Source organism: Chiloscyllium plagiosum, chromosome 26 (genome assembly GCF_004010195.1).
Source record: "Chiloscyllium plagiosum isolate BGI_BamShark_2017 chromosome 26, ASM401019v2, whole genome shotgun sequence".
Lineage (NCBI taxonomy): Eukaryota > Metazoa > Chordata > Chondrichthyes > Orectolobiformes > Hemiscylliidae > Chiloscyllium > Chiloscyllium plagiosum.
The window spans coordinates 6,239,882-6,263,441 of record NC_057735.1 but is presented as its reverse complement, the minus strand read 5'-3'; the positions used below and the strand labels follow the sequence as shown (position 1 = coordinate 6,263,441).

Sequence of the window (23,560 nt, the reverse complement as noted above, 5' to 3'; positions counted from 1 at the left end):
ATTAAGCGAGGTTTCACTGGAACAGAGCTGTGGTGTTACAGGAGAACTACTGTATGTCCTTTGGACTTTTGGAATGCATACTCAACAACTTCACTCCACCTCCCTGGAATGAATAAGAGTGTTCACAGGAAATTAAATGAATAAAATTTTCTCTCAAGTCCCCTTCGCTTCTCCCAGAGAATCCGGGTCAACTCAAGTTGAACCCAACCATCAATTATTTTGCTGAAACAGCTGAGTTACTGAGTAATCAGTCTTCGGAAATTTCCAACACATTGACAAGGAACCAAGAGTCCATTTGCTTTGGAGTAAAAGTCTATTTTGTTTTCTTCCATCCGTGTTGCGCCTTGTGATCTGGAGGCAGTAATTGAAATTAATGTTTAATGAGCTCTCAACTTCAGTGAGGTGGAATTTGGAAGCACAGAAGACGTCTCAGCTCCCTCCCTGCCCCATCCATCCTGTCTAGGTCGAGGAAATGAGGTGACGGGTTGCCCTGGTAGTTAGAAATGTTAATTTTAAAATAGTTCAGACTGTTACATCTTGTCATGCTAATACATAGCAAAACAACATGCTTTTTGCTGGAATAATTAATTGGAGAGAACAAGTTGAACCTAATAGTGAAGAAAAGTAAAAAGTGGAAAGAACTCCTGGAACCTGCAGCTTTTGTGCAGTGTCATTATAATTAGGTTTCTGAATTGTAACCTGCACCATATGATGCCCGTGCTGGCTTACACTGACTCTGTCCCTGTATCCTGTAGATTTTACAATTGTTTTCAAATTCCCAACAAGGTTGGAATGAACGAGATGACGACACTTCCTAGATCATTTCAAACAGAAAATTGAGAAAAAGTTTGTGTCTTCTGATGAAACGTCATTGAGGCAAAACATTATCTCTATTTCTCACTCTGTTGCTGCTACCATACCTGTCAAGCTGTTCCAACGCTGACTTTTTATATTTGGGGTTTTCCAGCACCCGCATGATTTTGCCTTTGTACTTTCCACATGGTAGATGGCTGGATTTCTCCGTATTAACACTGTCCACCCTTGTTTCCAATTCCCTGCACGGCCTTTCCTTCCCTATGTCTGTAACCTCCAGCAGCTTCTGTCCCAAAGTCAATAAGTGTGGAGCTGGAGAAGCACAGCAAGTCAGACCCAATCCTCAGATGCTCTCTGACCTGCCATGCTTTTCCAGCTCTGTATGTATTGACTCTGGCTTCCAGCATCTGCAATCCTTATTGTCTCTGAGCTCCAATTATTCCAGCATTGACAGCCAAAGACTTCAGCTACCTGGACCTCTGCACTTCTTTCTTCTCCTTTAAGACATTGCTTAAAATCCTTGCATCCTTAAACCTCTTTGACTGTGCCTTTGGCCACCTATCCTAATTTCTCTTTAGATTACTCGGTGTTGAATTTGGTTTATCTCTGTTCCTGAGAAGCACCTTAAGGCGATGTTTTATTTTGTCTGTTAAAGGCGCTATGTCAATGGATAAATGCACATATTTAAAAATTCATCGGATGTGGCTGTCACTGACCAGGCCAATGTTTATTACCCATGCCTAATTGCCCCAAAGGGCAGTTAAGAGACAACTGTATTGCTTTAGGCCTGGAGTCACATGTAGGTCAGATCAGGGAAGGACATCAATGAACCAGATGGGTTTTTCCCTTGGCTATCCATGGTAATCATTAGGTTCATATTCCAGATTTTTTTTTCTTAGAGGGATTCAAATCTGGGTCCCCAGAACATTACCTGGGTCTCTGAATTAATTGTCTTGTTATAATACAAGGAAGCTATCACCTTCCCACACACATTAAAATAGTTTAAGAAATTGAGTATAGGAGTTGGGGACATTGGTGAGGCCTCTTCTGGAATACTGTGTCCAGTTCTGGTCACCCAGTTATATGAAGGATATTATGAAGCTGTAGAGGGTCCAGAAGAGATTTACCAGGATGTTGCTAAGTATGGAAGGTATGAGTTATAAAGAAAGGGTGGATAGACTGGGACCTTTTTTCACTGGAGCATGGGAGGTTGAGAGGTGACCTTAAGATTTTATAAAGAGCTGTCGATGGTGGGTACCTTTTCCCTAGGATGGGGGATTTTGAGACTAAAGGGCACATTTTTAAGGTGAGAAGAAATAGATTTTAAAAAGGGGCAAATTGTTTGCGAATGGGATGAACTTCCTGAGGGTGGATGTGGGCACAATTACAACTTGGACATTTGGATAAGGACATGAGTAGGAAAGATTTGGAGGAAAATGAACCAGGAGCAGGCAAGTGGGGCTAGTTTAGTTTGGAATTATGGTTGGCATGGACTGGTTGGACCAAAGGGTCTCTCTGTGCTGTATGACTCTAAGAAGCTGAAATGCTGTTAGTTGCAGAAGATGTATCAGCATTTTGAGAGAAAGCAGTGACAAAGTGATAATGTCAGTAACCTCGAGGCTGATGCTCCAGGGACATGGGTTCATATACAAGAAGAGCTGGAGGAATTTCAATTCTGTGTATAAAATCTGGTTTTGAAAGCTAGTCTTAATAATTGTGAAACTGCCATTGATTGTTGTGAAAACCCATCGTGTTTAAGTTGAGTTAGCGAAGAGAATTCATTGTCCTTACCTGGTCTCCAGAACTACAGTGATGTGGTTGACTCTGAAATGGCATAGCAATCCACTCAGGTCAAGATGATGTAGCGATGCCCTTTTAAAAGGGGTTTGAAATTGCTGGACAGCTTTTGGAAAATATAGAAGGAAGTAAGATGAAGATACAACAACAGATTGACAAACAGGCTGTATTCATAGCTCCGAGCAAACATCTGGAATACTTAGAAATGAATGTAATGGTTATACTGGAGCTGTAATATGAAGTATGTAAGATGGGTTGGACCAGTATGTATCATTTGTACGTTTTATTGTTTTTTTTTTGGTTATCCTTTGTTGTTGCAACTTACTTGTAACAGAGTTCACCTTCAAGGACTCCATTATGCCTGTAATAATGGGCTGCCTGTACACATTCCTGATGAAGGGCTTTTGCCCGAAATGCCGATTTTCCTGCTCCTCAGATGCTGCCTGACCTGCTGTGCTTTTCCAGCACCACTCTAATCTTGCCTGTACACATTGTTGTGCCTCTGCCTGGCAGTTAAGGCAGTGGGGAGCTGGAAACAACATAATGACAGAAATAAAATGACTCTGTGATTGTCAACGATGTGATGCCTCTCCTGACGCAGATATTCATGTTCCAACTATTGAGAGGCCTGGCTTATTGCCACAAACGCAAGGTTCTACATCGAGACCTGAAGCCACAGAACCTACTCATTAATGAACGAGGAGAGTTAAAACTGGCTGATTTCGGTAAGTTACCTCATTCCCATCATTTGCTCTTGTTTTTACGTTTTGCTCACATCATTAAACTGGGACACTAACGCCAAGGGTTGATCAATGCAGAGGGCAGAAATCCCCTGCCCTCTCAGTGCCAGCTACATTTATGAGCCGAATATTCACTCATGGTGTCACAGGTAGTGAGTGTAACCGGGCAAGGTGATGTGAGTGACGGCTACGTTTGGTGAGTGTCGACAATTGAAGGGTGGAATAGCCAAAGGAGAACAGCTCAGAGAGTGCACCTGGAAAGTATTCTCAGGTTAGTATTGTAGAGAAGGCCCAGGTTTGATCAGTTATGAGGCAAGCTAACTTGTAAAGAACAACAGCTGGGTTCCGAAGATTAAACTGCAATTATGCGAAACAATATTTAAATTTAGAAGATTAAATCATGATTTGATTAGAGTTTCCAAGGTATTAATTTAAGAGGAACTGGATGTTGCAGGGACTGCAGGTTTGAGTTATAAGGAGAGGCTGGATAGGCTGAGATGTTTTCCCTGGAGCATATGAGGGTGACCTTATAGAGATTTATAAAATCATGAGGGGCATGGATCGGGTGAATAGCTAAGGTCCTTTTCCAAGGGTAAGGGAATCCAAAAGTAAAGGGCATAGGTTTAAGGTGAGAGGGGTTAGATTTAAAACGGACCTAAAGGGATAATGTTTTCACACAGAGGGTGGTAAGTGTACAGAATGAGCTGCCAGAGGAAGTGGTGGAGGCTGGTACAATTAGAACATTTAAAAGACATTTGAACAGGTACATGGATAGGATAGGATTAGAGGGAGATGGAACAACCGCAAGCAAATGGGACTAGTTCAGTTTGGGATATCTGGTCGGCATAGACAAGTTGGACTGAAGGGTCTGTTTCTATGCTGTGTGATTCTATAACTCTGTGGTGGGTAAGTCGAGATCAATTATTTCTGCTGGCTGAGGGTCTAGGACCAAACAGTATAGACTAAACATTGAGGACAAGTTTTTACAACAGGAAAGTTACTTCCGTTAGTGAAGGAATGGTAAAACTCTGCTTAGAGGTCACGTAGCTATGCAGAGTCAATTGTTCATTTTTAATCTGAGGTTGATCCCGTTTTTGTTAGTTATGAAGAGATGTTGGCCAAAGGTGGAGCTACACAAAATCTATATTCCCTGTTTTGTTTTCATTTGCACAGACCTCCGACATCCTAGTGTGGCAGCAACTTCCCAAACGAGAAGTCTGTGATGGGAATGTTAATTTGGCATAAGGGATCCTTGGGGAGTCTGTGCAGCTTAGAGAGACCATTGTAGATCAGCCATGATCTCATTGACTGACGTTAGAGGATCTAGGAGCTAAATAGCCTCCTCATGTTCCTTAGGTGAACTTTCAAGTCATTGAAAACCCATTCACTTACACAGAGCTCACTCACATCTGTTACAGCTCCACAGTTTGACCAATGTTTGCAATAAGTCATTTAATTCTGGACCAACACAACCCTTTGTGTGGTCTGGATGTGTCTGCGAGCTCTTGTCTCGCATATTCAGGAAGTCACTTCATTATGTCTATCGGTCACTTCAGTTTGTTTTTAAAGTACAATCCCAAACCCTCATGGAATCTTGGTTTGGAAGACTTGGCCAATTTCTGACATTTGTCCATTAAAAACAGCAATATTGGCCTTGATCTTTAAATGCTGGCTTCCTTTTAGTCGAAAGCATGCTAGCTAAGGGCCTGGCTACAGATGCACTCCATCTACTTGCTCTCAGCATTAATATAATCCACACGCTGGTTGCTTAGCCAACTGGGCTCCATATGCCAGGATTTCTCACCACTGCTGACATAAATCATTTTCTTTTATATTCTGTAACAGGATATGGGCATCATTGCAATTCACTACCATTCCTAATTTCCCCTCAGAAGGTGGTGGTGAGCTGCCTACTTAGACTGTGTGTGTGTGTGTGTGTCTGTAACTGAGTGTGCGTATGTGTTTATGCGTGAGTGAATATGTCTGTTTGTGAGTGAGTGAGTGTGTATGTGTGTGATTGTGTGTGTGTGAGTGTGAGTAGGTGAATAAGCGAGTGATTGTGTATATGTATCTGAGTGTGTATGAGTGCACATCATACAGTGTGTTAGGAGCTAGCTACTGGAAATGGGCATCATTGTGGATGTGAGCTGTAAGTAGGAAATACTTCTGAATGTCATTTTGTAATCTGGAGTATGGATAGTTATCAGGAAGGAATCTGGTACCACAAGCCAGTGCCACGGTGAGTGTGAACAGGGGAGGCAGCATTGTACCGTGCCAGTCAGTTGATTGCCAATGGGGCGAAGACGAACTGTGGTTAGCAACCCATACCCCCCATCGGTTGAAAGGCAAAGAAAGCAAGTGTATGGAGATGGTACCACCTCCAGGTTTAAATGGAAATGTATTCCCTTTCCTGGTCAAAATCCTGGGACTCCCTCTCTAACAGCTCTATGGGTGCACCTTTACCCACATGGACTGCATTGGTTCATGAAAACAGCTCACCACCTTCACGAGGGACAATTAGGGATGGCAGTAAATGCCAGCAATGCCAACATTATAAGAATGAATTGGCTTCCTTCCTCCGCTCCATTGGATTTCTAAGCTGAGGCACTAATTAGTGTCAATAAATACCCAATTGAAGGCTCAACTTTGCCTTCCTGTCCCCAGTGTCAATAAACACAAAGGAGAAACACCCCTGTGGGGTGAACATTTCTGACAAGAGTGGAACTAATGGACACAGATCCAATGAACACAGTGTCCAACACTCATCAGTGTCTAAGCAAGCAAATGTATGTGGTGAATGGTGATACTGTAAGACTCGTGAATACGCTCAAACACCATTAACTGTTTCCCTTTTCTGTTTAGGTCTGGCCAGAGCCAAATCTGTTCCAACTAAGACCTATTCCAATGAAGTGGTAACCTTGTGGTACCGACCCCCAGACGTCCTTATGGGCTCCACAGAATACTCAACGCAGATCGATATGTGGTGAGTGGACAACAGAAAATTAACATGCTGAGATGTCTCCAACCCTTTAGATTTTACTGCCTGGATCCTTCTAACAATCAATGGGGTGGCATTAATAACTGTGTGGGAAATAGACAATAATCTAAGATTCATATACTGTGTATCCAGGATTTTCATTCACATGACAACCTTTAAAATGTCTCAAAGTGCTTTACAGCCAATGGTGTGCAGTCATTGTGTAGGAAATAAGGTGACCAATTTGCACTCAGCAAGATCCCACAAGCATCAATGAGATAAGTGCCCAGATAATTTGTTTTTAGTAATGTTGTTTAAGCAGGGCCCCAAGGGTAACTCCTATTATTGTTTAAAATATCCATACAATATTTTACAAAAAATGGCATGGACTTCAGTTTAACACATCATCTCAAAGGCAGTGATTTCAATAATTCTGTATGCTCTCAGACTGGAAAAAGTGAGGACTGCAGATGCTGGAGATCAGAACTGAAAATGTGTTGCTGGAAAAGCGCAGCAGGTCAGGCAGCATCCAAGGAGCACGAGAATCGACGTTTCGGGCATGAGCCCTTCTTCAGGAAGCAGGATTCCTCATTCCTGAAGAAGGGCTCATGCCCGAAACGTCGATTCTCCTGCTCCTTGGATGCTGCCTGACCTGCTGCACTTTTCCAGCAACATATTTTCAGCTCATACTCTCAGACTGCACTAGGAGAATCAACCTACATTTATATGTTCAGGCCTCCAGAGTAGGACTTGGACCTTTAACCTTCTGACTCAGAGCTTAGAGCAATATCTATCATGTTATGTCTTGCAATATATGTGCAATATCCCTTTAAGAATATACGATGATATATGAAAAGCTCATGATGTCATTACAGTACTATGGCATGTGACCGAATGGTTAAAAAGGTTTCAGTCTTCATCCAACTGAGCTCTGTCCTCTAGCAGCACAACATGCTACAGTACATCTGAAAATCTTCGCATGAACCTACACAGCAAGTGCCTCTGATTATCGTTGTACATACCAGGACCTAGAAAAAGAGTTCATTGAATTCTTCAGAATTATGTGATTCAGTGTTGTCTCTACTTTATGGAAGGTAACATGAGAAACACAGTGTGACAGATAATCACCACTTCACACCCTGGTGGCAACCATCAGTTACTGCTTATTAAAAAGTCCTCATGAAACATGACATAGTCGGAAATCACACAACACCAGTTTAGAGTCCAACAAGTTTATCTGAAATCACAAGCTTTCGGTACACTGCTCTTTCATCAGATGAAGTGGTTCGATGAAGGAACAGAGCTTGTGATTTCAAATAAACCTGTTGGACTATAACCTGGTGTCGTGTGACTTCTGACTTTGTCCACCCCAGTCCAACACCAGCACCTCCACATCATAAAGATTACATAGTGCTGGTTTGTAAAACATTTTGACAACCAACCACAATAAGCTTGTGTAAACAGATCTCCAACTTAAGTAGCCTGGAGGCATGCTTATCCTCTTTCTGTTTAAAGTTAAGACTTATCAAGCTAGTCCTGTGGGGAATCCCCTTACCCGTACAAATCCAGGGAGGAAACAGCCTAATGGCATTAACGGTGAACTGTTAATCCAGAAACTCAAGTAATGTCTCGGGTCCAGATTTGGATCCCACCATGGCTGATGAATTCAAAAACAAAATCCGGAATTAAGAGTCTGATGAGGACCATGAAATCATTGTTGATTGTTGGAAAAACTCACCTGGTTCACTCATGTCCTTTAGGCAAGGAAACTGCCATCCTTTCCTGGCCTGGCCTACACGTGACTCCAGACCCACTGCAATGTGGTTGACTTTCAATTGCTCTCTGGGCAATTAGGGATGGGCCATAAATGCTGGCCTAGCTAGCAACGCCCTGATCCTGTGATTGAATAAAATAACAAATTAGCCTACTGCCCTCTGAATCTGGAGATTAATGGACCTAGATTCTGGATTAGTGGTGCTGGAAGAGCACAGCAGTTCAGGCAGCATCCAAGGAGCTTCGAAATCGACATTTCGGGCAAAAGCCTTAATGGACCTAGGCCAACTCAGTGAATAGTTCTGACCTGTACCAAACTTGTTGAAGTGTAGATATCTATACTTTTCATCTTTATTCATTCATAAGATGTGGGCATTGCTGGTTGGGCCAGCATTTAATGCCCATTAAGAAGGTGGTGGTGAGATGCCTTCCTGTATTGCTGCAATCCACATGCTGTAGATAGACCCAAATCCCCTGGGGAGGGTGGCGTAATCCTTGGATTTTGTCCCAGCGACATGTTGGATAAATGGTCCAGTTCCAAATTAGGATGGTGAGTTGCTGAGAGGGAAACATGCAGGTGGTAGTGTTCCTATGTATGTGCAGCCCTTGTCCTTCTAGATGGCGTGGCTGTGGGTTTGGAAGATGCTTTCCTAGGACCCTTGGTGTATTTCTGCAGTGTGTCTTGTAAACACTGCTGTTACTATGCCTCAGTGGTAGAGGGACTGAATATTTGTGGATGTGGTATCGATGAAGCTTTAAACTGATCATATCCCAATTAATCACTCTGAAGCAGACAGAGTTGTGTAGATTATTGATCTATTCTAGACTGCCTCTATTACTGCACATAGCTCTGTTCTGGATTCAGGCCATTGCATTGTATGTGTGACAATTCCAATCGCCTTTTCTGTGCTCATCATTTCCAGGGGAGTTGGTTGTATTCTTTATGAAATGGCTGCGGGAAGGCCTCTGTTCCCTGGGTCCACAGTGAAGGAGGAATTGCACTTAATTTTCAGGCTTTTAGGTAAGTGGAGTATTGGTGAACAGTGATTGAGACACACAGAATACACTAAGCCCCAGTTCCTGATGTGATTAGCGAGTCCAGAGTTTAGCTATCCAAGTTAAACCCATTTGTGACAAAGGCATTAGCTATGCTGAAAACTATCATTAGGAAAACAGTTAAGTTGAATATGTCTTTACAAAACATAACAACAATGCCTTTACAACTGTTGGATCTTGAATTATGCAACTTCAGAAACTGTCCTCATGATGACTACTCTCCATTTTTGCTACATTCTCACCCCCTTGCAGTCCTGTCTTGTTTGAGGGAGCAGATGACTGCAGATGCTGGAATCTGTACTGAAAACAACAAATGCTGGAGATCACAGCAGGTCAGGCAGCATCCATGGAGAGAGAGCAAGCTAACGTTTCGAATCTAGACAACTCTGATGAAGTTCTACGTGACTCTGATTGTTGGGGAGGTGATAGTCTACTGGTATTATTGCAGGACTATTAATCCAGACACCCAGATAACATTCTGGGGACCTTCATTCAAATCCCGTCACAGCAGGTGGTGGAATTTAAATTCAATAAATATTTGGAATTAAGGATCTAATGAAGACCATGAATCTGCTGTTGATTATTGGGAAAAACCCATCTGGTTCACTCATGACCTTTAGGGAAGGAAACTGCCATCCTTACCTGGTCTGACCTACATGTGACTCCAGACCCACAGCAATGTCATTGCCTCTTAACTGCCCTCTGGGCACTTAGGGATGGGAAATAAATACAGGCCTAGCCAGTGATACCCTCATTCTGTGAATGAATAAAAAAAACCCACTGTGATCTCCAGCATTTCTTGTCTTAGAGGAGCTGCAGAGCTGGGCTGACAGATGACAAATGGAATTTAATGTGGAAAAGTGTGAGGTATTCACTTTGGAAGGAATAACAGGAATAAAGAGTACTGGGCTAATGGTAAGATTCTTGGTGGTGTGGAAGAGCAGAGATATCTCGGTGTCCTTGTACATAGATTCCTGAAAGTTGCCACCCAGGTTGATAGGGTTGTTAAGAAGGCATACGGTGTGTTAGCTTTTATTGGTAGAGGGCTTGAGTTTTAGAGCCACGAGGTCATGCTGCCGCTTATAAAACACTGATGCAGCTGCACTTGAAGTATTGCATACAGTTCTGGTCACTGCATTACAGGAAGGATGTGGAAGCTTTGGAAAAAGATGTTGCCTGGTATGGAGGGAAGGTCTTACGAGGAAAGGCTGAGGGACTTGAGGCTGTTTTCATCAGAGAGAAGACGGTTGAGAGGTGACTTAATTGAGACACATAAGATAATCAGAGGGTTAGATAGAATGGACAGTGAGAGCCTTTTTCCTCAGATGGTAATGGCTAGCACGAGGAGACATAGCTATAAATTGAGGGGTGATAGATATAGGACAGATGTCAAAGGTAGTTTCTTTACTCAGAGAGTAATAGGGGTGTGGAATGCACTGTCTGCAACAGTAGTAGACTCAGCCACTTTAAGGGCATTTAAGTTGTCATTGGATAAACATAAGGATGAAAGTGGAATAGTGTAGGTGTCAGATTGGTTCCACAGGTCAGTTCAACATTGAGGGTCGAAGGGCCTGTACTATGTTGTAACGTTCTATGTAATATTCTATATTCAATAAAATACCACAGATGCTTGAAAACTGAAATAAAACAGAAAATGCAGGAGAGACTCAAAATTCTGACAGCAAAAGGGATGTTTAGGGAGGGAATTCCAAAGCTTGGAGCTCAGGCAGCTGAAGGCACAGCCACCAGTGGTGGAGCGATTACAACTGGCAATGCACAAGTGAGCCAGAATTAAAGGATTGCAGATATCTTAGACGGTTATGGGCTGGTGGGGATTACAGTGGATAAGGCCATGGAAGGTTTTGAAAGCAAAGGTGAGAAACTTTGGCTTGTTGCTTGACTGGGAGCCAGTGAAAATAGGATCAATAGGGGAATGGGACTTCCTGTGAGTTAAGGCATTGGCAGCTGAATTTTGGATCACCTCAGGTTTATGGAAGGTTGAACATGGGAGACCAGCCAGGCATGTTTCGGAATAATTGAGTTAAAGGTAAGAAGCCCTAATGGTTTCAGCAGCAGGTGAACTGAGACGGAACTGAGTATTGTTATGGAAGTGAAAAGATGAAAGTGAATCTTAGTTAAGGTACAATATGTGTTTGAAAACTCATGCAAGGGTCAGGTAACACACCAGGACTCCACATTGCTGGCTTTATTTTAAGAGTCTTAACAGGGACTCAGTCACAATCAGTATTTAGCGACAACCTTTTCTCTAAAATCCAGTTTCTCTGGATAAATATGGAATGGATGGAAGAGCTCAGAGCTTCAATCAATTGTGACGACCATAAGATGTGGGAGAAGACCATTCGGCCCATTGTGTCTGCTCTGCCGTTCAATGAGACCATGGCTGATCTGATAATCCTCAGCTCCATTTTCCTGCCTTATCCTCATAACCCTTCATTCTCCTACTGAGTGAAAGTGCAATTAATTATTTTTAATATTTTATTCTGCAAATGTCTTGTTCCAGGGACTCCAGCAGAAGACACATGGCTGGGAATTACATCCAATGAAGAATTCAAGGCTTATAATTTTCCTTACTACCGACCACAACCAATGATACATCATGTTCCCAGGTACACTGCAAGCCATCGTCCTTATTTCTCCCTTTACTGTAAATCAAGTATTTGCTAGAGTTTACTGCATATCAGGCCATTCAGCCCACTATGTCTAAACTGTTACTTTGTTTTAATGTGAACTGGGCTTTGCTGACAAGGATGCCCATCCCTAATTGCCCCTGATCTGAGTGGCTCGCTACAGCTATTTCAGAGTGCAGTGAAAAGTCAATTATGTTGCTATGAGTCTGTAGTCACATAATTGCCAGACCAGGTAAGGATGGCAGATTTCCATCCTTGAAGGGCATTAGAGAATCAGATTATTTTTAACAACAATCAGTGATAGTTTAGTACTCAACACTATGAGACTGGTCTTGATTTCCACCATCATTAATTTCACCCAGCTGTCTTGGTGAGGATTTGTCTCCCCAGGATGTTTAGGTGGTATGGTGGCTCAATGTTTAACACTGCTGCCTCACAGCGCTAGGAACCCTGGTTTGATTCACCCCCTGGGTGAATGTCTTTGTGGAGTTTGCACATTTTCCCCGGGTCTGCATGGTTTTCTTCTGTGTGCTCCGGTTTCCTCCCATCATCCAAAGATGTACAGGTTAGGTGGATTGGCCACGTTAAATTACCCGCAGTATCAAGGGATATGCCGGCTAGGTAGTTTAGTCATGGGCAATGCAGGGTTACAGGGATAGGGTAGGGGGGTGGGTCTGGGTGGGGTGCTCTTCTGAGAGTCAGTGTGGACTTAATGGACCAAATGGCCTGCTTCTTCATTGTAGGGATTCTATATTAGTCTGGGTCTTTAGATCAGTAATTCAGTTACATTATCACCACACCAGATATATAAATATATTATACATGTTATGATATCCATAGCATTGTTCACTGTGATTTGGTGCTCTTGTCTCTGAGCCAAAAGGTCATGGTTTCAAATCTGTCTCCGGAAACCTGAGCCCTTACATTTGTTATAACTGAGGAAACACTGCACTATCAGAGTTGCTGTCTTTGAGACAAGATTTTGAACTGATGTTGCACTTGGTTGCTACCAGCTGGAAGCAGGTCTTTGTTGAATAGATTGTGTTTCTGTCACATTTCTCTGGCTGCTATTTTTAACGTAGCAAATTCAGATTTATTTAAAATGAGTTGGCACAGTCTCTAAAACCTGGACTGAGGAATTTTAGGTGAATATTTTAAGTGTCAATATTAGCAAGGATAACTTCAAGACTGTGTTTATGTCTATAATTATCTATGAAAAGATTTCAATCTCTTGAGAATGTTTCAATTTCTGTGTTTCTCCAGATTGGACGCTGAAGGTCTAGACCTTTTTGCAAACCTTTTACTGGTAAGCAACTAAATAATTAATAAATTACAAACGCATTTCTCTAACAGTATGCATTATAATGACAATTGCTTGCTTTTCCATATATTTCCACTGACGAGAATGTTCTCATGCAATTTTGAATTATAGCAGGAATTGTTGTTGTTATTGAACAGGATGTGAGTATTGCTAGCCCAGTTAGTATTGACTGTCCACACGTAATTGCCCTTCAGATGGGAGTTGATGTTCTTGTAGTTGTTTGTGACAGTGTTATAGCTACAACACTGGTTGAAGGCGGCAAGGAATTTTTCACAACAACAGCTAAGAGATGGCGATTCACCTCCAAATCAGGATGGTGTGTAGCTGAGTAGCGGACTTGTTGGAGATGGTGTGCTCATGTACCTGTTGCCCTTTGGGTAGGAAAGGAAGATTTGGAAGATATTGTGAAAATTGTCTTGATGAGTTACTGCACTGCATCTAATGGACAACCATCCTAGTTCTTCGAGTATCTCCACGTAACATCTTCCCCACTGGCCCGAAGGTCGAAACCTTTCAGCCAGACTTGCATGAGGCAGGTTAACCATCAGCCCTGAAGGAGTGAAGAACCTGTTACAAACCCTAAAACTCAGGATAAGAAATGCTGAGAAATTGTTCCTGCAAAGGTGTACAGAGAGGTTCCATTCTGCAATGCCACAAGCCAGCAGTATGGGCATTGTTGGTGAGTGCAGCAAACAATCAGATTGCTCTGCTGCTCTGTGAGGGTTCAGCTCCTGTTGCTCAGGACTGTGTTTTGTGCAAAGCTGCAAAGATCAGCAAAGGAACTGAGGGCGAAGTGAGGAAAGCATTTTATGAAATGCATTGGCTGGAGGCAGATTCAATTAACCTGCTGTGCTTTTCCAGCACCACACTCTCAACACAGATTCAATTGAGACATTCAAGAGGGCATTGGATAAGAATAATGTGCAGGGTTATGGGAAAAATGCAGGGGATTGGCACGAGGTAACAATGCTCATTTAACAGACCAGTGCAAACACGACGGGTGGTTGGACTTCCTCTGTGATGTAACACATCTGTCATACTGTGAATTTACTTTTGAGACTCTTAATGGAAACAGGCTTATTTAAATGTGGGCTTGTCTCTTCCTCTTGAATTGTGCTGCTTTCACTGAAGTTGGGTCAAGTAAGAGTGCAGGGTTTGCTGCTGGATGCTGACTGTCATTTAAATTCATTTCTCTATCTCAGTACGAGGCCAAGAAGAGGATTTCAGCTGAGGATGCTCTCCAACACCTTTATTTCAAGAACTTGGGTGAAAGAGTGCACTTTCTACCAGACAGTGAGTCTCTGCTCAGTGTGGAATCCTTTCCCTCTCTATGCCAAGATCTCGTGTTTTGCTGTTAAGCTGTTTGGGGTTTTGGGGGCTCGATTGTTCTCACTAGCATTTTGAAATGCCCCAATCTGCCTGAGCACCAGGAGTAATACCATGGCTGCAGCAATACACTGTCGTGACTCTGAGGCCAAAAGGTTAGGAATTTAAGCACCACTCAAGTGACTTGAGCCTTTTATTAATGCCAACACCTGCAGTGCAGTGGCTTTTGGATATGACATTAAACTAAGACCCTGCTGTACTATTCAAAGAAATTCTCCACTCAACCAATAACAGAAAAAATATATAATCTCTTCATTGATTTATTGACTTTTGTTGAATCTTGCTCTGCACAAACCTATTGCTGCATATCCTGTATCAATAGAATGGTTACAGCATAGAAGAAGGCCATTCAAGCCATTGTGTCCCTGCAAGCTCTCTGGAAGAACATCTCCTGCTCTCCACCCTTTCCTTGTAACCTTTCAACTGTTTTCTCAGCAAAAGTTGAGTCTTCTTAAAAAGAAACCTGTTTGAACTTACTTCCATCTGAGTATGTTGGCTGTGCATTCCCAGTCCTGACCACCTGCTGTGCTTCCTTATGTTGCAATTGGTACCCATACTATGTATTTTAAGTCTCAGTCCTCTGGTTCCATTAAGAATGGTTTCTCCCTGTCTCCTCTGTCCTGGTCCCTCATGAACATCTCCAAGAAATGTCCTTTGAACCTTCAACTTCTCCAAAAAGAACAAGTCCCAGTTCCTCCAGTCTATTCATGCAACTGAAGTCCCTCAACCCTAGAACCATTCTTTTGAACCTTTTCCACACCCTCTCTCAAATTTTAACATCCTTCCTAAAACACAGTACTTAGGATTGCACACAATATCCGGTTGAGGCCAAACCTGTATTATATCATTACTTGCTCGTTTTTTTGCTCTATGTCAATATTGATAAAGCTAGGATATCACATGTTTCATTAACCATTTTCTCAACCTGCAACAGAATTATTCAATGATTTGCCTACAAATACCTCCAGGTCGCTGAACACTAGCACCCACTCTAGAATTGTATCCTTTATGTTGTATCATTTGTTGTTCCTCCACCAATAATGGATCGCTTCACACTTCTTTGTTTTGATATTTTTCTGCCTTGTGTCTACTGATTGTAGCATCCTAGTTGCTCTTGAGAAGGTGGTGGTGACAACTAAGGGCAGGCAATAAATGCTGGGTAGCCAGCAACACCCAGGTCCCACCAGAGAATACAGAAAGTGTAGCTTCACTACATCCTTGAGAGTTTATCACTGCTGACAATTTGCAGTTCTTACCAAGTTTGTGACATCTGCAAATTTTGAGATTGTGCCAAGTCTAATTCATTAATATTTAGCAGGGGGACCAGTGCCCCTTTATTTACCATCTCTTGATCTGAAAAACAACCATTCTCCACTAATCTCTTTTCCCTGATATTCAGTCAACCTTGTTCACTGTCCTTTATGCTCCCTGGGCGTACACTTTGCACTCAAAAGTTTTCTGTAAGTGCTTACAAGTGGCCCGACGTTGAGAAAGGGTAAAATGAACACAATCCTTCATTTCTTTTCCCAGCCAGAGTGTCTGTATGGCTGCTGTCTGTGTTCAGACTGTTGCTAATGGGGGAGAAATGATCATTTAACTATAGCACGCTCTGCCTGAGATTGACACAACTCTTCCGATCTAAAAACACGGACTGGAGTGAACAACAAAATCACTCCGCTTGGAGTCCATCTGAATCGGTCTCAATGAACACTGATATTTTAAAAATTGTAAAACCTTTCAGCTCAGAAGACAAGGCCCTCTCCAGCAGCCATTACCTTTAGGAGCACAGCAACGGGAGGCAATTCAACTCCTCAAATTGGCCTACCCTTCTAATTTCTAATGTTGATATTTTGTTTGTATGTTCAACTGCATTCCTCCATTCAGTTAGATCATGGCTGACTTGCAGCTCTACTCCATTAATTCAGTGATGCTACCATCACTGAATCAATTTATGATTTTGTAATTGCACCCTTTCTGCCCCAGTCTAATTTTCATGTTACCATCACTGAATCCCCCACTTTCAACATCCTTGGGGTAACCATTGACTGGAAACTCAACTGGACCCATTACATAAATAATGTGGTTCCAAGAGCAGGTCAGAGGCTAGGAATATAGTGACTCCTGACTCTCCAAAGCATGTCCACCATCTACAAGGCACAAATCAGGAGTGTGATGAAATACTCTGCACTTGCCTGGATGGCGACAGCCCCAACAACACTCAAGAAGCTTGACACTATCCAGGACAAAGCAGCACACTTGGTTAGCCCCACATCCACAAACATCCACTCCTTCCACCACCAATGTTCAGCTGCAACAGTTTGTTCTATCCACAAGGTCTACCGTAGAAATTCACCAAGGCTTCTTTCGATACCACCTTCCAAACCCATGACCACTTCCATCTAGAATGTCAAGGGCAGCAGACACATGGGAATACCACCACCTTCAAGTTCCCCTCGACTCACCATCCTGACTCGGAAATATATCGTTGTTCCTTCACTGCTGCTTTGCCTAAATCCTGGAATTCTCCCTAATAGCATTGTGCGTTGCACAAGAGCTGCAGCAGTTCTAGAGGGTAGCTCATCACCACCTTCTCAAGGGCAACTAGAGATGGGCAATAAATGCTGGCCAGCTGGTGAAGCTGTATCTCACAAATGTATATTTTAAAAATCCTGCCTTGCTTCTGTGACCCTCAATACCCTCACCTAACAAATATCCATCAAACTCAGTTTTGATATTTTCAATTGACTTGGCCCTCAGCAATTGCCTTTGACCTCTAGCCTCAACACCTTCCTGGGAAAAGAAGTTGAGATCTCCAAACTACACTTTGTGTAAAGAAGTGCTTCTTGACTCCGCTCCTGATGACCTAAATGTTAACTTTAAGGTCATGTCCTGTGTTTCTGGGCTTTTCTACCAGATGATCTTTATCGATCAGCACTAACAAAGCTTTTAATCTGCTTCAACGCCTCAATTAAATCACCCATTGATCTGCTGTACCAGAGGAAATACAGCCCCAGTCTCTGTTCCGTCACTCAACTGGCAAGGTTAACTCTGTGTCTTGCTCCACAGGTGCTGTCAGACCTGCTGAGTTCCTCCAGCATTTTCTGATTTTATAATTGCACCCTTTATGCCCCAGTCTAATTTTCATGGTGTGGTGGGATGTTCTCTTGGTCCCTGATGACCCATTTCCCCAGGTCACTTTGAATTGTCTCTCACTGAGATTGCAGCTCAGTTGACTGGATGGCTGGTTTGCAATGCAGTGTGATGCCAACAGTGTGGGTTCAATTCCCGAACCAGCTGAGGTTACCATGAAGAGCTTGCCTTCTCAACCTCGCTCTTCACCTGAAGTGTGGTGACCCTCAGGTTAAACCGCCATCAGTCATTTCTGTCTCTAATGAGAGAGCAGTGCTGTTGTGTGGCCAGACTATGGTGACTTTATCTTTTACTGACGACAGACTCAGGCCTTAACTGCATTCTGCACGCCACACCCAATCCCTGCTATTGCAACCCCCCCACTCCGTTTCCTCCATCAATCTCTTGGAAAATCCACTTCCAGTCTTGTTTTGAGCAGATCTACAGACTGTGATGTCTATTCAAGTTCAAAAGTAACTGGTTACAAAAGCCCCTTTACTTACACTATCAAACAGACAGACCGTGCTGTACATATTGTATAATGAGGGCCTCAAATTGCAAATATTTCTGCTTAATGTTACTAAACCGTTCCGGTTAAATCAACACTCAGTTCACAGCTTTTACTCAATGTTCTGTCCCCCATTCCGACATGATTTCTGTTCGGTGTGAAACTCATTCTGCTCTGTTGCATGTGCATCCACAATAATGAAACAATTGTCCTTCTCAAATCATTTAAAATATTTCCAGATGAATTATAAGGTGTCTGGTGTTATGTTTCAGTTCTCACCATGAGAATGCAATCCAGGAAGAGTAGGGACTGGACAAATCTTTTAAAAACCTTTTATGTTCAAGCAGCTCTCCTATTGTCACTGTTTAGATTCACTCAGGTTAGATGTTGGGTGTGAAATGGTTGATGATTGCTTATTGACCCACACATGGTACAAGGTCAAACACACCCCATAACTTCCAAAATATTCCAAGGCGTGGCAGTTGGATTGCCATTCTGCTCAAATATTGTTTTCCATAAGTACTGAACTCCACATTTCTAGTCAGTAATTCCCTTTCCAGCTCAAAGAACAAAAAACAAAGAAACTTTACAGCCCAGGAACAGGCCCTTTGGCCTCCAAGCCTGTGCCGATCCAAATCCACTCTCTAAACCTATTGACAAATTTCTCAGCATCTGTATCCCCTGCTCCTCACCGACTCATGCATCTGTCCAGACGTACCTTAAATGAATCTACCATGCCTGCCTCTACTGCCTCTGCTGGCAACGCGTTCCAGGCACCTACCACCCTCTGTGTAAAGTACTTTCCACATATATCCCCCTTAAACTTTCCACCTCTCACCATGAAAGCATGACTTCTCGTTATTAAATCCTTCACCCTGGAAAAAAAAGCTTATCTCTATCCACCCTGTCTATGCCCTTCATGATTTTGTAGAGCTCAATCAGGTTCCCTCTCAGTCTCCTTTTTTCTAATGAAAACAATCCTAACCTACTCAACCTCTCTTCATAGCTAGCACCTTCCATACCAGGCAACATCCTCATAAACCCTCTTGCACCCTTTCCAAAGCGCCCACATCCTTTTGGTAATGTGGTGACCAGAACTGTATACAGTATTCTAAACGCGACCGAACCAATGTCTTGTACAATTTTAACATGATCTGCCAGCTGTTATACTCAATACCCCGTCCGATGAAGGCAAGCATACTATATGCCTTCTTGACTACTCTATCCACCTGTGCATCAACCTTCAGGGTACAATGGACCTGCACTCCCAGATCTCTCTGCTCATCGACTTTTCGCTAGGTTCTTCTGTTTACAGTATAGTTTGCTCTAAAATTAGACTTCCCAAAATGCATCACCTCACATTTGCCTGGATTGAACTCCCTCAGCCACTTCTCCACCAAACTCTCCAGTTTATCTATATCCTTCTGTATTCTCTGACAGTCCCTTATGCTTTCTGCTACTCCACCAATCTTCGTGTCATCTGCAAACTTACTGATCAGACCAACAATGTCCTCTTCCCGATCATTTGTGTATATCACAAACAACAGTGGCCCCAATACTGATCTTTCTCCATTTTGAGAGACTCCCTTCAACTACTACTCTCTGTCTCCTGTTGCTCAACCAGTTCTTTATCCACCTGCTAGAATACCCTACACACCATGTGACTTCACTTTCTCCATTAGTTTACCATGGGGAACCTTATCAAACGCCTTACTAAAGTCCATGTATATGACATCTACAGTCCTTCCTTCATCTATCAATTTCGTCATTCCTCAAATAACTCTACAAAGTTGGTAAGACATGATCTCCCCCGCATAAAACTATGTCGCCTATCACTGTTAAACCCATTCTTTTCCAAATATAAATAGATATTATCCCTCCGTACCTTCTCCAACAACTTTCTCACCACTGATGTCAGGCTCACTGGTCTGTAGTTACCTGGAATATCCCTACTACCCTTCTTGTACAGGGGGAACAACATAAGCAACCCTCCAGTCCTCTGGCACCTCACCTGTGTTTAAGGAGATATCTGTGAGGGCCCCAGCTATTTCCCCTCTAGCCTCCCTCGGCTACCTGGGATAGATCCCATCCGGTCCTTCTGGAATGTACAGTTGAACCCAGCACAGTTCCTCTGTTGTACAGGGTAGATGGCAGGAGTCAGACCCTGTCCTGTTTTACAATAAGCAGACAGCGTGCTGAGCTCTGAGATTTCAGTGTCCAACAGCACAACCAGCCACACTGACAGCCATTGTGAAAGGGTCAGCTTGTAGAGTAAGTGGAGAGTTAGGGTGGCACTTTTAGTTAAGGACTCAGGCTGTCAACTGGGTAGGGTGCCAGTGGGTAGGGTGCCGGGGGAAATGGTACTGGTGTCAGGTACGTGTGGGGGGGAGGGAGGGGTGGGGTGGGGGTTCGGGGAACGATGAATGTATTAAGGCCATTTGTTCAGGTGGCAAGTTTGGGAGGGGTGGGTGTTTGTGGGGCTTCTGCCTGGTGGTAATCATGTTAGGTTGGGGTTTGAAGGGGTTGTCAGGGGTATCAGGAACTTTTCTAGCAATCGATAGTCATTAAACTGCTGCCATTAGACTCGCTTTTTAATCCCATACTTTTTTATAAACTTGAAATCCAATTTCACTATCTGCCATAGGGGGATTCAAGTGGATGAGCTCGAAGCATTAGCCTGGGTTTCAGGATTACTCATTCCCTGATATTGCCATTATTTTGGGGCATCCCTTTGCAAAAGCATTATAACCCAGACTATAACATCGAGATGCAGAAGGAGGTATGAGGTGAGGTGGCCATGGAGGTAAGTTTTCAGGTGTGCCTCATCTTGGAGGACAGCTTTAGTGAGGCTGAGATTGCAGAGGGCTCAGGGTCCAGATAGCTGAAGGCAGTGCTGGCGATAGCGGCATGATTAAAATCAGACAGGTTCAAGAGGTCAGAATTAGAGGAACACAGATAACTTGGTGGGCTGTTGGTTGGGAGGAGGTTACAGAGATGGAGAAGAATGGAAGAGGTCATGGAGGGATTTGAAAACCAGGGTGAGGACTTTGAAATGAAGACACCATTTGACCAGACACTGTTGTAAGTCAATGAAAACAGTGATGCCAGGAGAATGGGACCTTTCTTGCATGGGACCAATTGGGTTGAATGGTCTGTTTCTGCTTGATCACCACCTGATACCAAAGTGTCCTGGGGAGGTGGTGTACAGCAAACTGGCAGGATACCATGCCCTATTCTCCCCTCCTGACCACATGGGAATGATGCTGGTGAGGAACTGCCTGTTTGGGTACTCTGTTTTGCCTAAAGTACTATATGGACTGAGTATGATGGTACAAAGCAAACTTTAGCCACAGATCGCTGAACCAAATTCTCTTTTTTTATCTTTCACTCCTGTACAGCTGTTAGTATTTTCACATTGAAAGAAATCCAGTTGCAGAAGGATCCTGGTTATCGAAGGTCTTCATATCCCCAGTCTGGTAAGTTTGTGTGGCTCGCCAGACCAATGCATTGATCAGAACTGCTGGGGAGAAGAAAAAAATTAAGCAAAAGATATATCGATGATTAGTGAAGGAAACTGCAGAGATTCCTCTATAAAACAATTTAACATTAAAGCTGGATAACAAAGTTTCAGGGGATTTCCTAGGTAACATTCGTATTCTGGGATTGGCATTCCCAGAATAACTGGGATCAAAACACTGGCATTCCCAGAGTGGCCAGGATCAGCGCACTGTTATTCCCACATTAGCTGGGATCAGGGCACTGGTTTTCCCACAGCAACTGGGATTATGGCACTGGTTTTCCCACAGTAACTGGGATCAGGGCACTGGTATTCCTGGAGTAAAGTGGGATCAGAGTGCTGATATCCCCAGAGTAACTTGCTACCAGAGATAGTAGTTGATTTTAGACATATTTAATGGGAGGTTTGATAAGCACATGAGGGAGAAGGGACAAAAGGGTTATGCTGATAGAGTTACATGGGAAAGGGTGGCTGGAGGTTCAACTGCAGCAGAAAGGTCCGCATGGGCTGAATGGCCTGTTCCTGCATATAACATATCACATCTAGCAGGATCTGACCTGTCATTTTCCATTTTCCAGCCCGAGGCAAGAATCGAAGGCAAAGTGTTTTATTTTAGACGGCTCTGTGCTCCTGCCTCGTCCCCACATTACAGAAGAACACGGTCACTATATGGTGGGGGTGTGGAGAGAGAGTTGAGAGTGGGGGCAGCTTCATTATTGCAGCATGGAATGGGACCAGGTGAGGCTCCAGCAGTAATCCAAGATGATGTCTTCGTGAGATCAGCATCCTTCAACTGTGATGCTACACATTAACTAAAATCACCAGGAACAGGAGGACTCCACTCACAGCCTCAGGTTTGCTCTACAATTCGATTAGATTCTAACCCCACTAACTCAACTTTGGCACTAAATGCTGAATCTTCATCAAAGATATTTGGTATCAATCCCAATGCACAACCTGGCTTCATTGCCTGAGTGCCCAGTTACAACTGTGCCCATTACTATATATCCTCATACCTGCCCTCGTCTCCAATACTGCATCCCAATACAGCAGTTTAGCTAATGCACTGTAGCTGTCTTCCGATCAGTTTAGGACTATCCAGCATTGACACCGAACAGCTGACTCCCCTCTTCCCTGCATCCTTGCCTTTGCAGAGATTAAAGAATGCTGCTGATAATTTTTCCTCAAAACTGCACATCGAAAGCATCCATGCATCTTTATTCAGTAGGTTCATGGGACACGAATTCACTGCAGGCCTAAGGGGACAAGAGTCACAGTGGTCTCCAGGAGAACAGGTTCATTGCAGGCGCTAATGGGCATAGATTCAGGACATCTCAGGGTTTATGGCAGGCACAGAGGGCAAGGGTGATAGCAGACATAGTGGGCACAGGTTCATGGCAAGTCCATAGGGTACAGGGTCACAGTAGGATCACATGAGATCATAATTAGTATGAGTTTGGTTCTTTCTTCCCTGTCTTCCTTCATCATTCCCTCCATCATTTTTTATCCCTTCCTTTCCTTTCTTCACTCCCTTTTCCTCTTCCTCCTTCCTTCCTTCATTCCTTCTTTCCTTTTTTCCCCTTCCTACCTTTTTTCTCCTTCCTTTTCTTCCTTTATCATTTCTTCCTTTCCTTCCCACTCTCTGAGGGGATAGAAGAGTGTTCAGCCAACTGCATTTACTCATACACAAACAAGGAACAAGAGTAGGCTACTTGCCCCTTCAAGCCTGCTCTCCCATTTGATAAGGTCATGGCTGATCTGATTTCAACATCAACTCTACATTCCTGTACATCTCCGAACATCTTTCATCCCCTTGCTCATCAAGAATCCATCTACCTCTACCTTACAAGTATTTGTAGATTCTGTATTTACTGCCTTTTGAGGAAGTGAATTTC

At 43.2% G+C, this 23,560-nt stretch overlaps 1 protein-coding gene across 2 annotated transcripts in view; it reads left to right on the top strand.

Annotated features, from left to right (window-relative positions):
* The window catches only part of LOC122563048 (cyclin-dependent kinase 18-like), a 123,453-nt gene extending 100,250 nt beyond the window's left edge, over positions 1–23,203 (top strand). For both annotated transcript variants that reach the window (XM_043716381.1, XM_043716382.1), the window contains exons 9-16: positions 3,212–3,335; positions 6,213–6,333; positions 9,024–9,121; positions 11,678–11,783; positions 13,068–13,110; positions 14,328–14,418; positions 21,547–21,624; positions 22,244–23,203. In XM_043716381.1, coding sequence (XP_043572316.1) covers positions 3,212–3,335; positions 6,213–6,333; positions 9,024–9,121; positions 11,678–11,783; positions 13,068–13,110; positions 14,328–14,418; positions 21,547–21,624; positions 22,244–22,281 — 699 coding nt within the window. In that variant the 3' untranslated portion in view covers positions 22,282–23,203. The remainder of the gene's footprint in view (positions 1–3,211; positions 3,336–6,212; positions 6,334–9,023; positions 9,122–11,677; positions 11,784–13,067; positions 13,111–14,327; positions 14,419–21,546; positions 21,625–22,243) is intronic.
* The last annotated feature ends 357 nt before the right edge of the window (positions 23,204–23,560 follow it).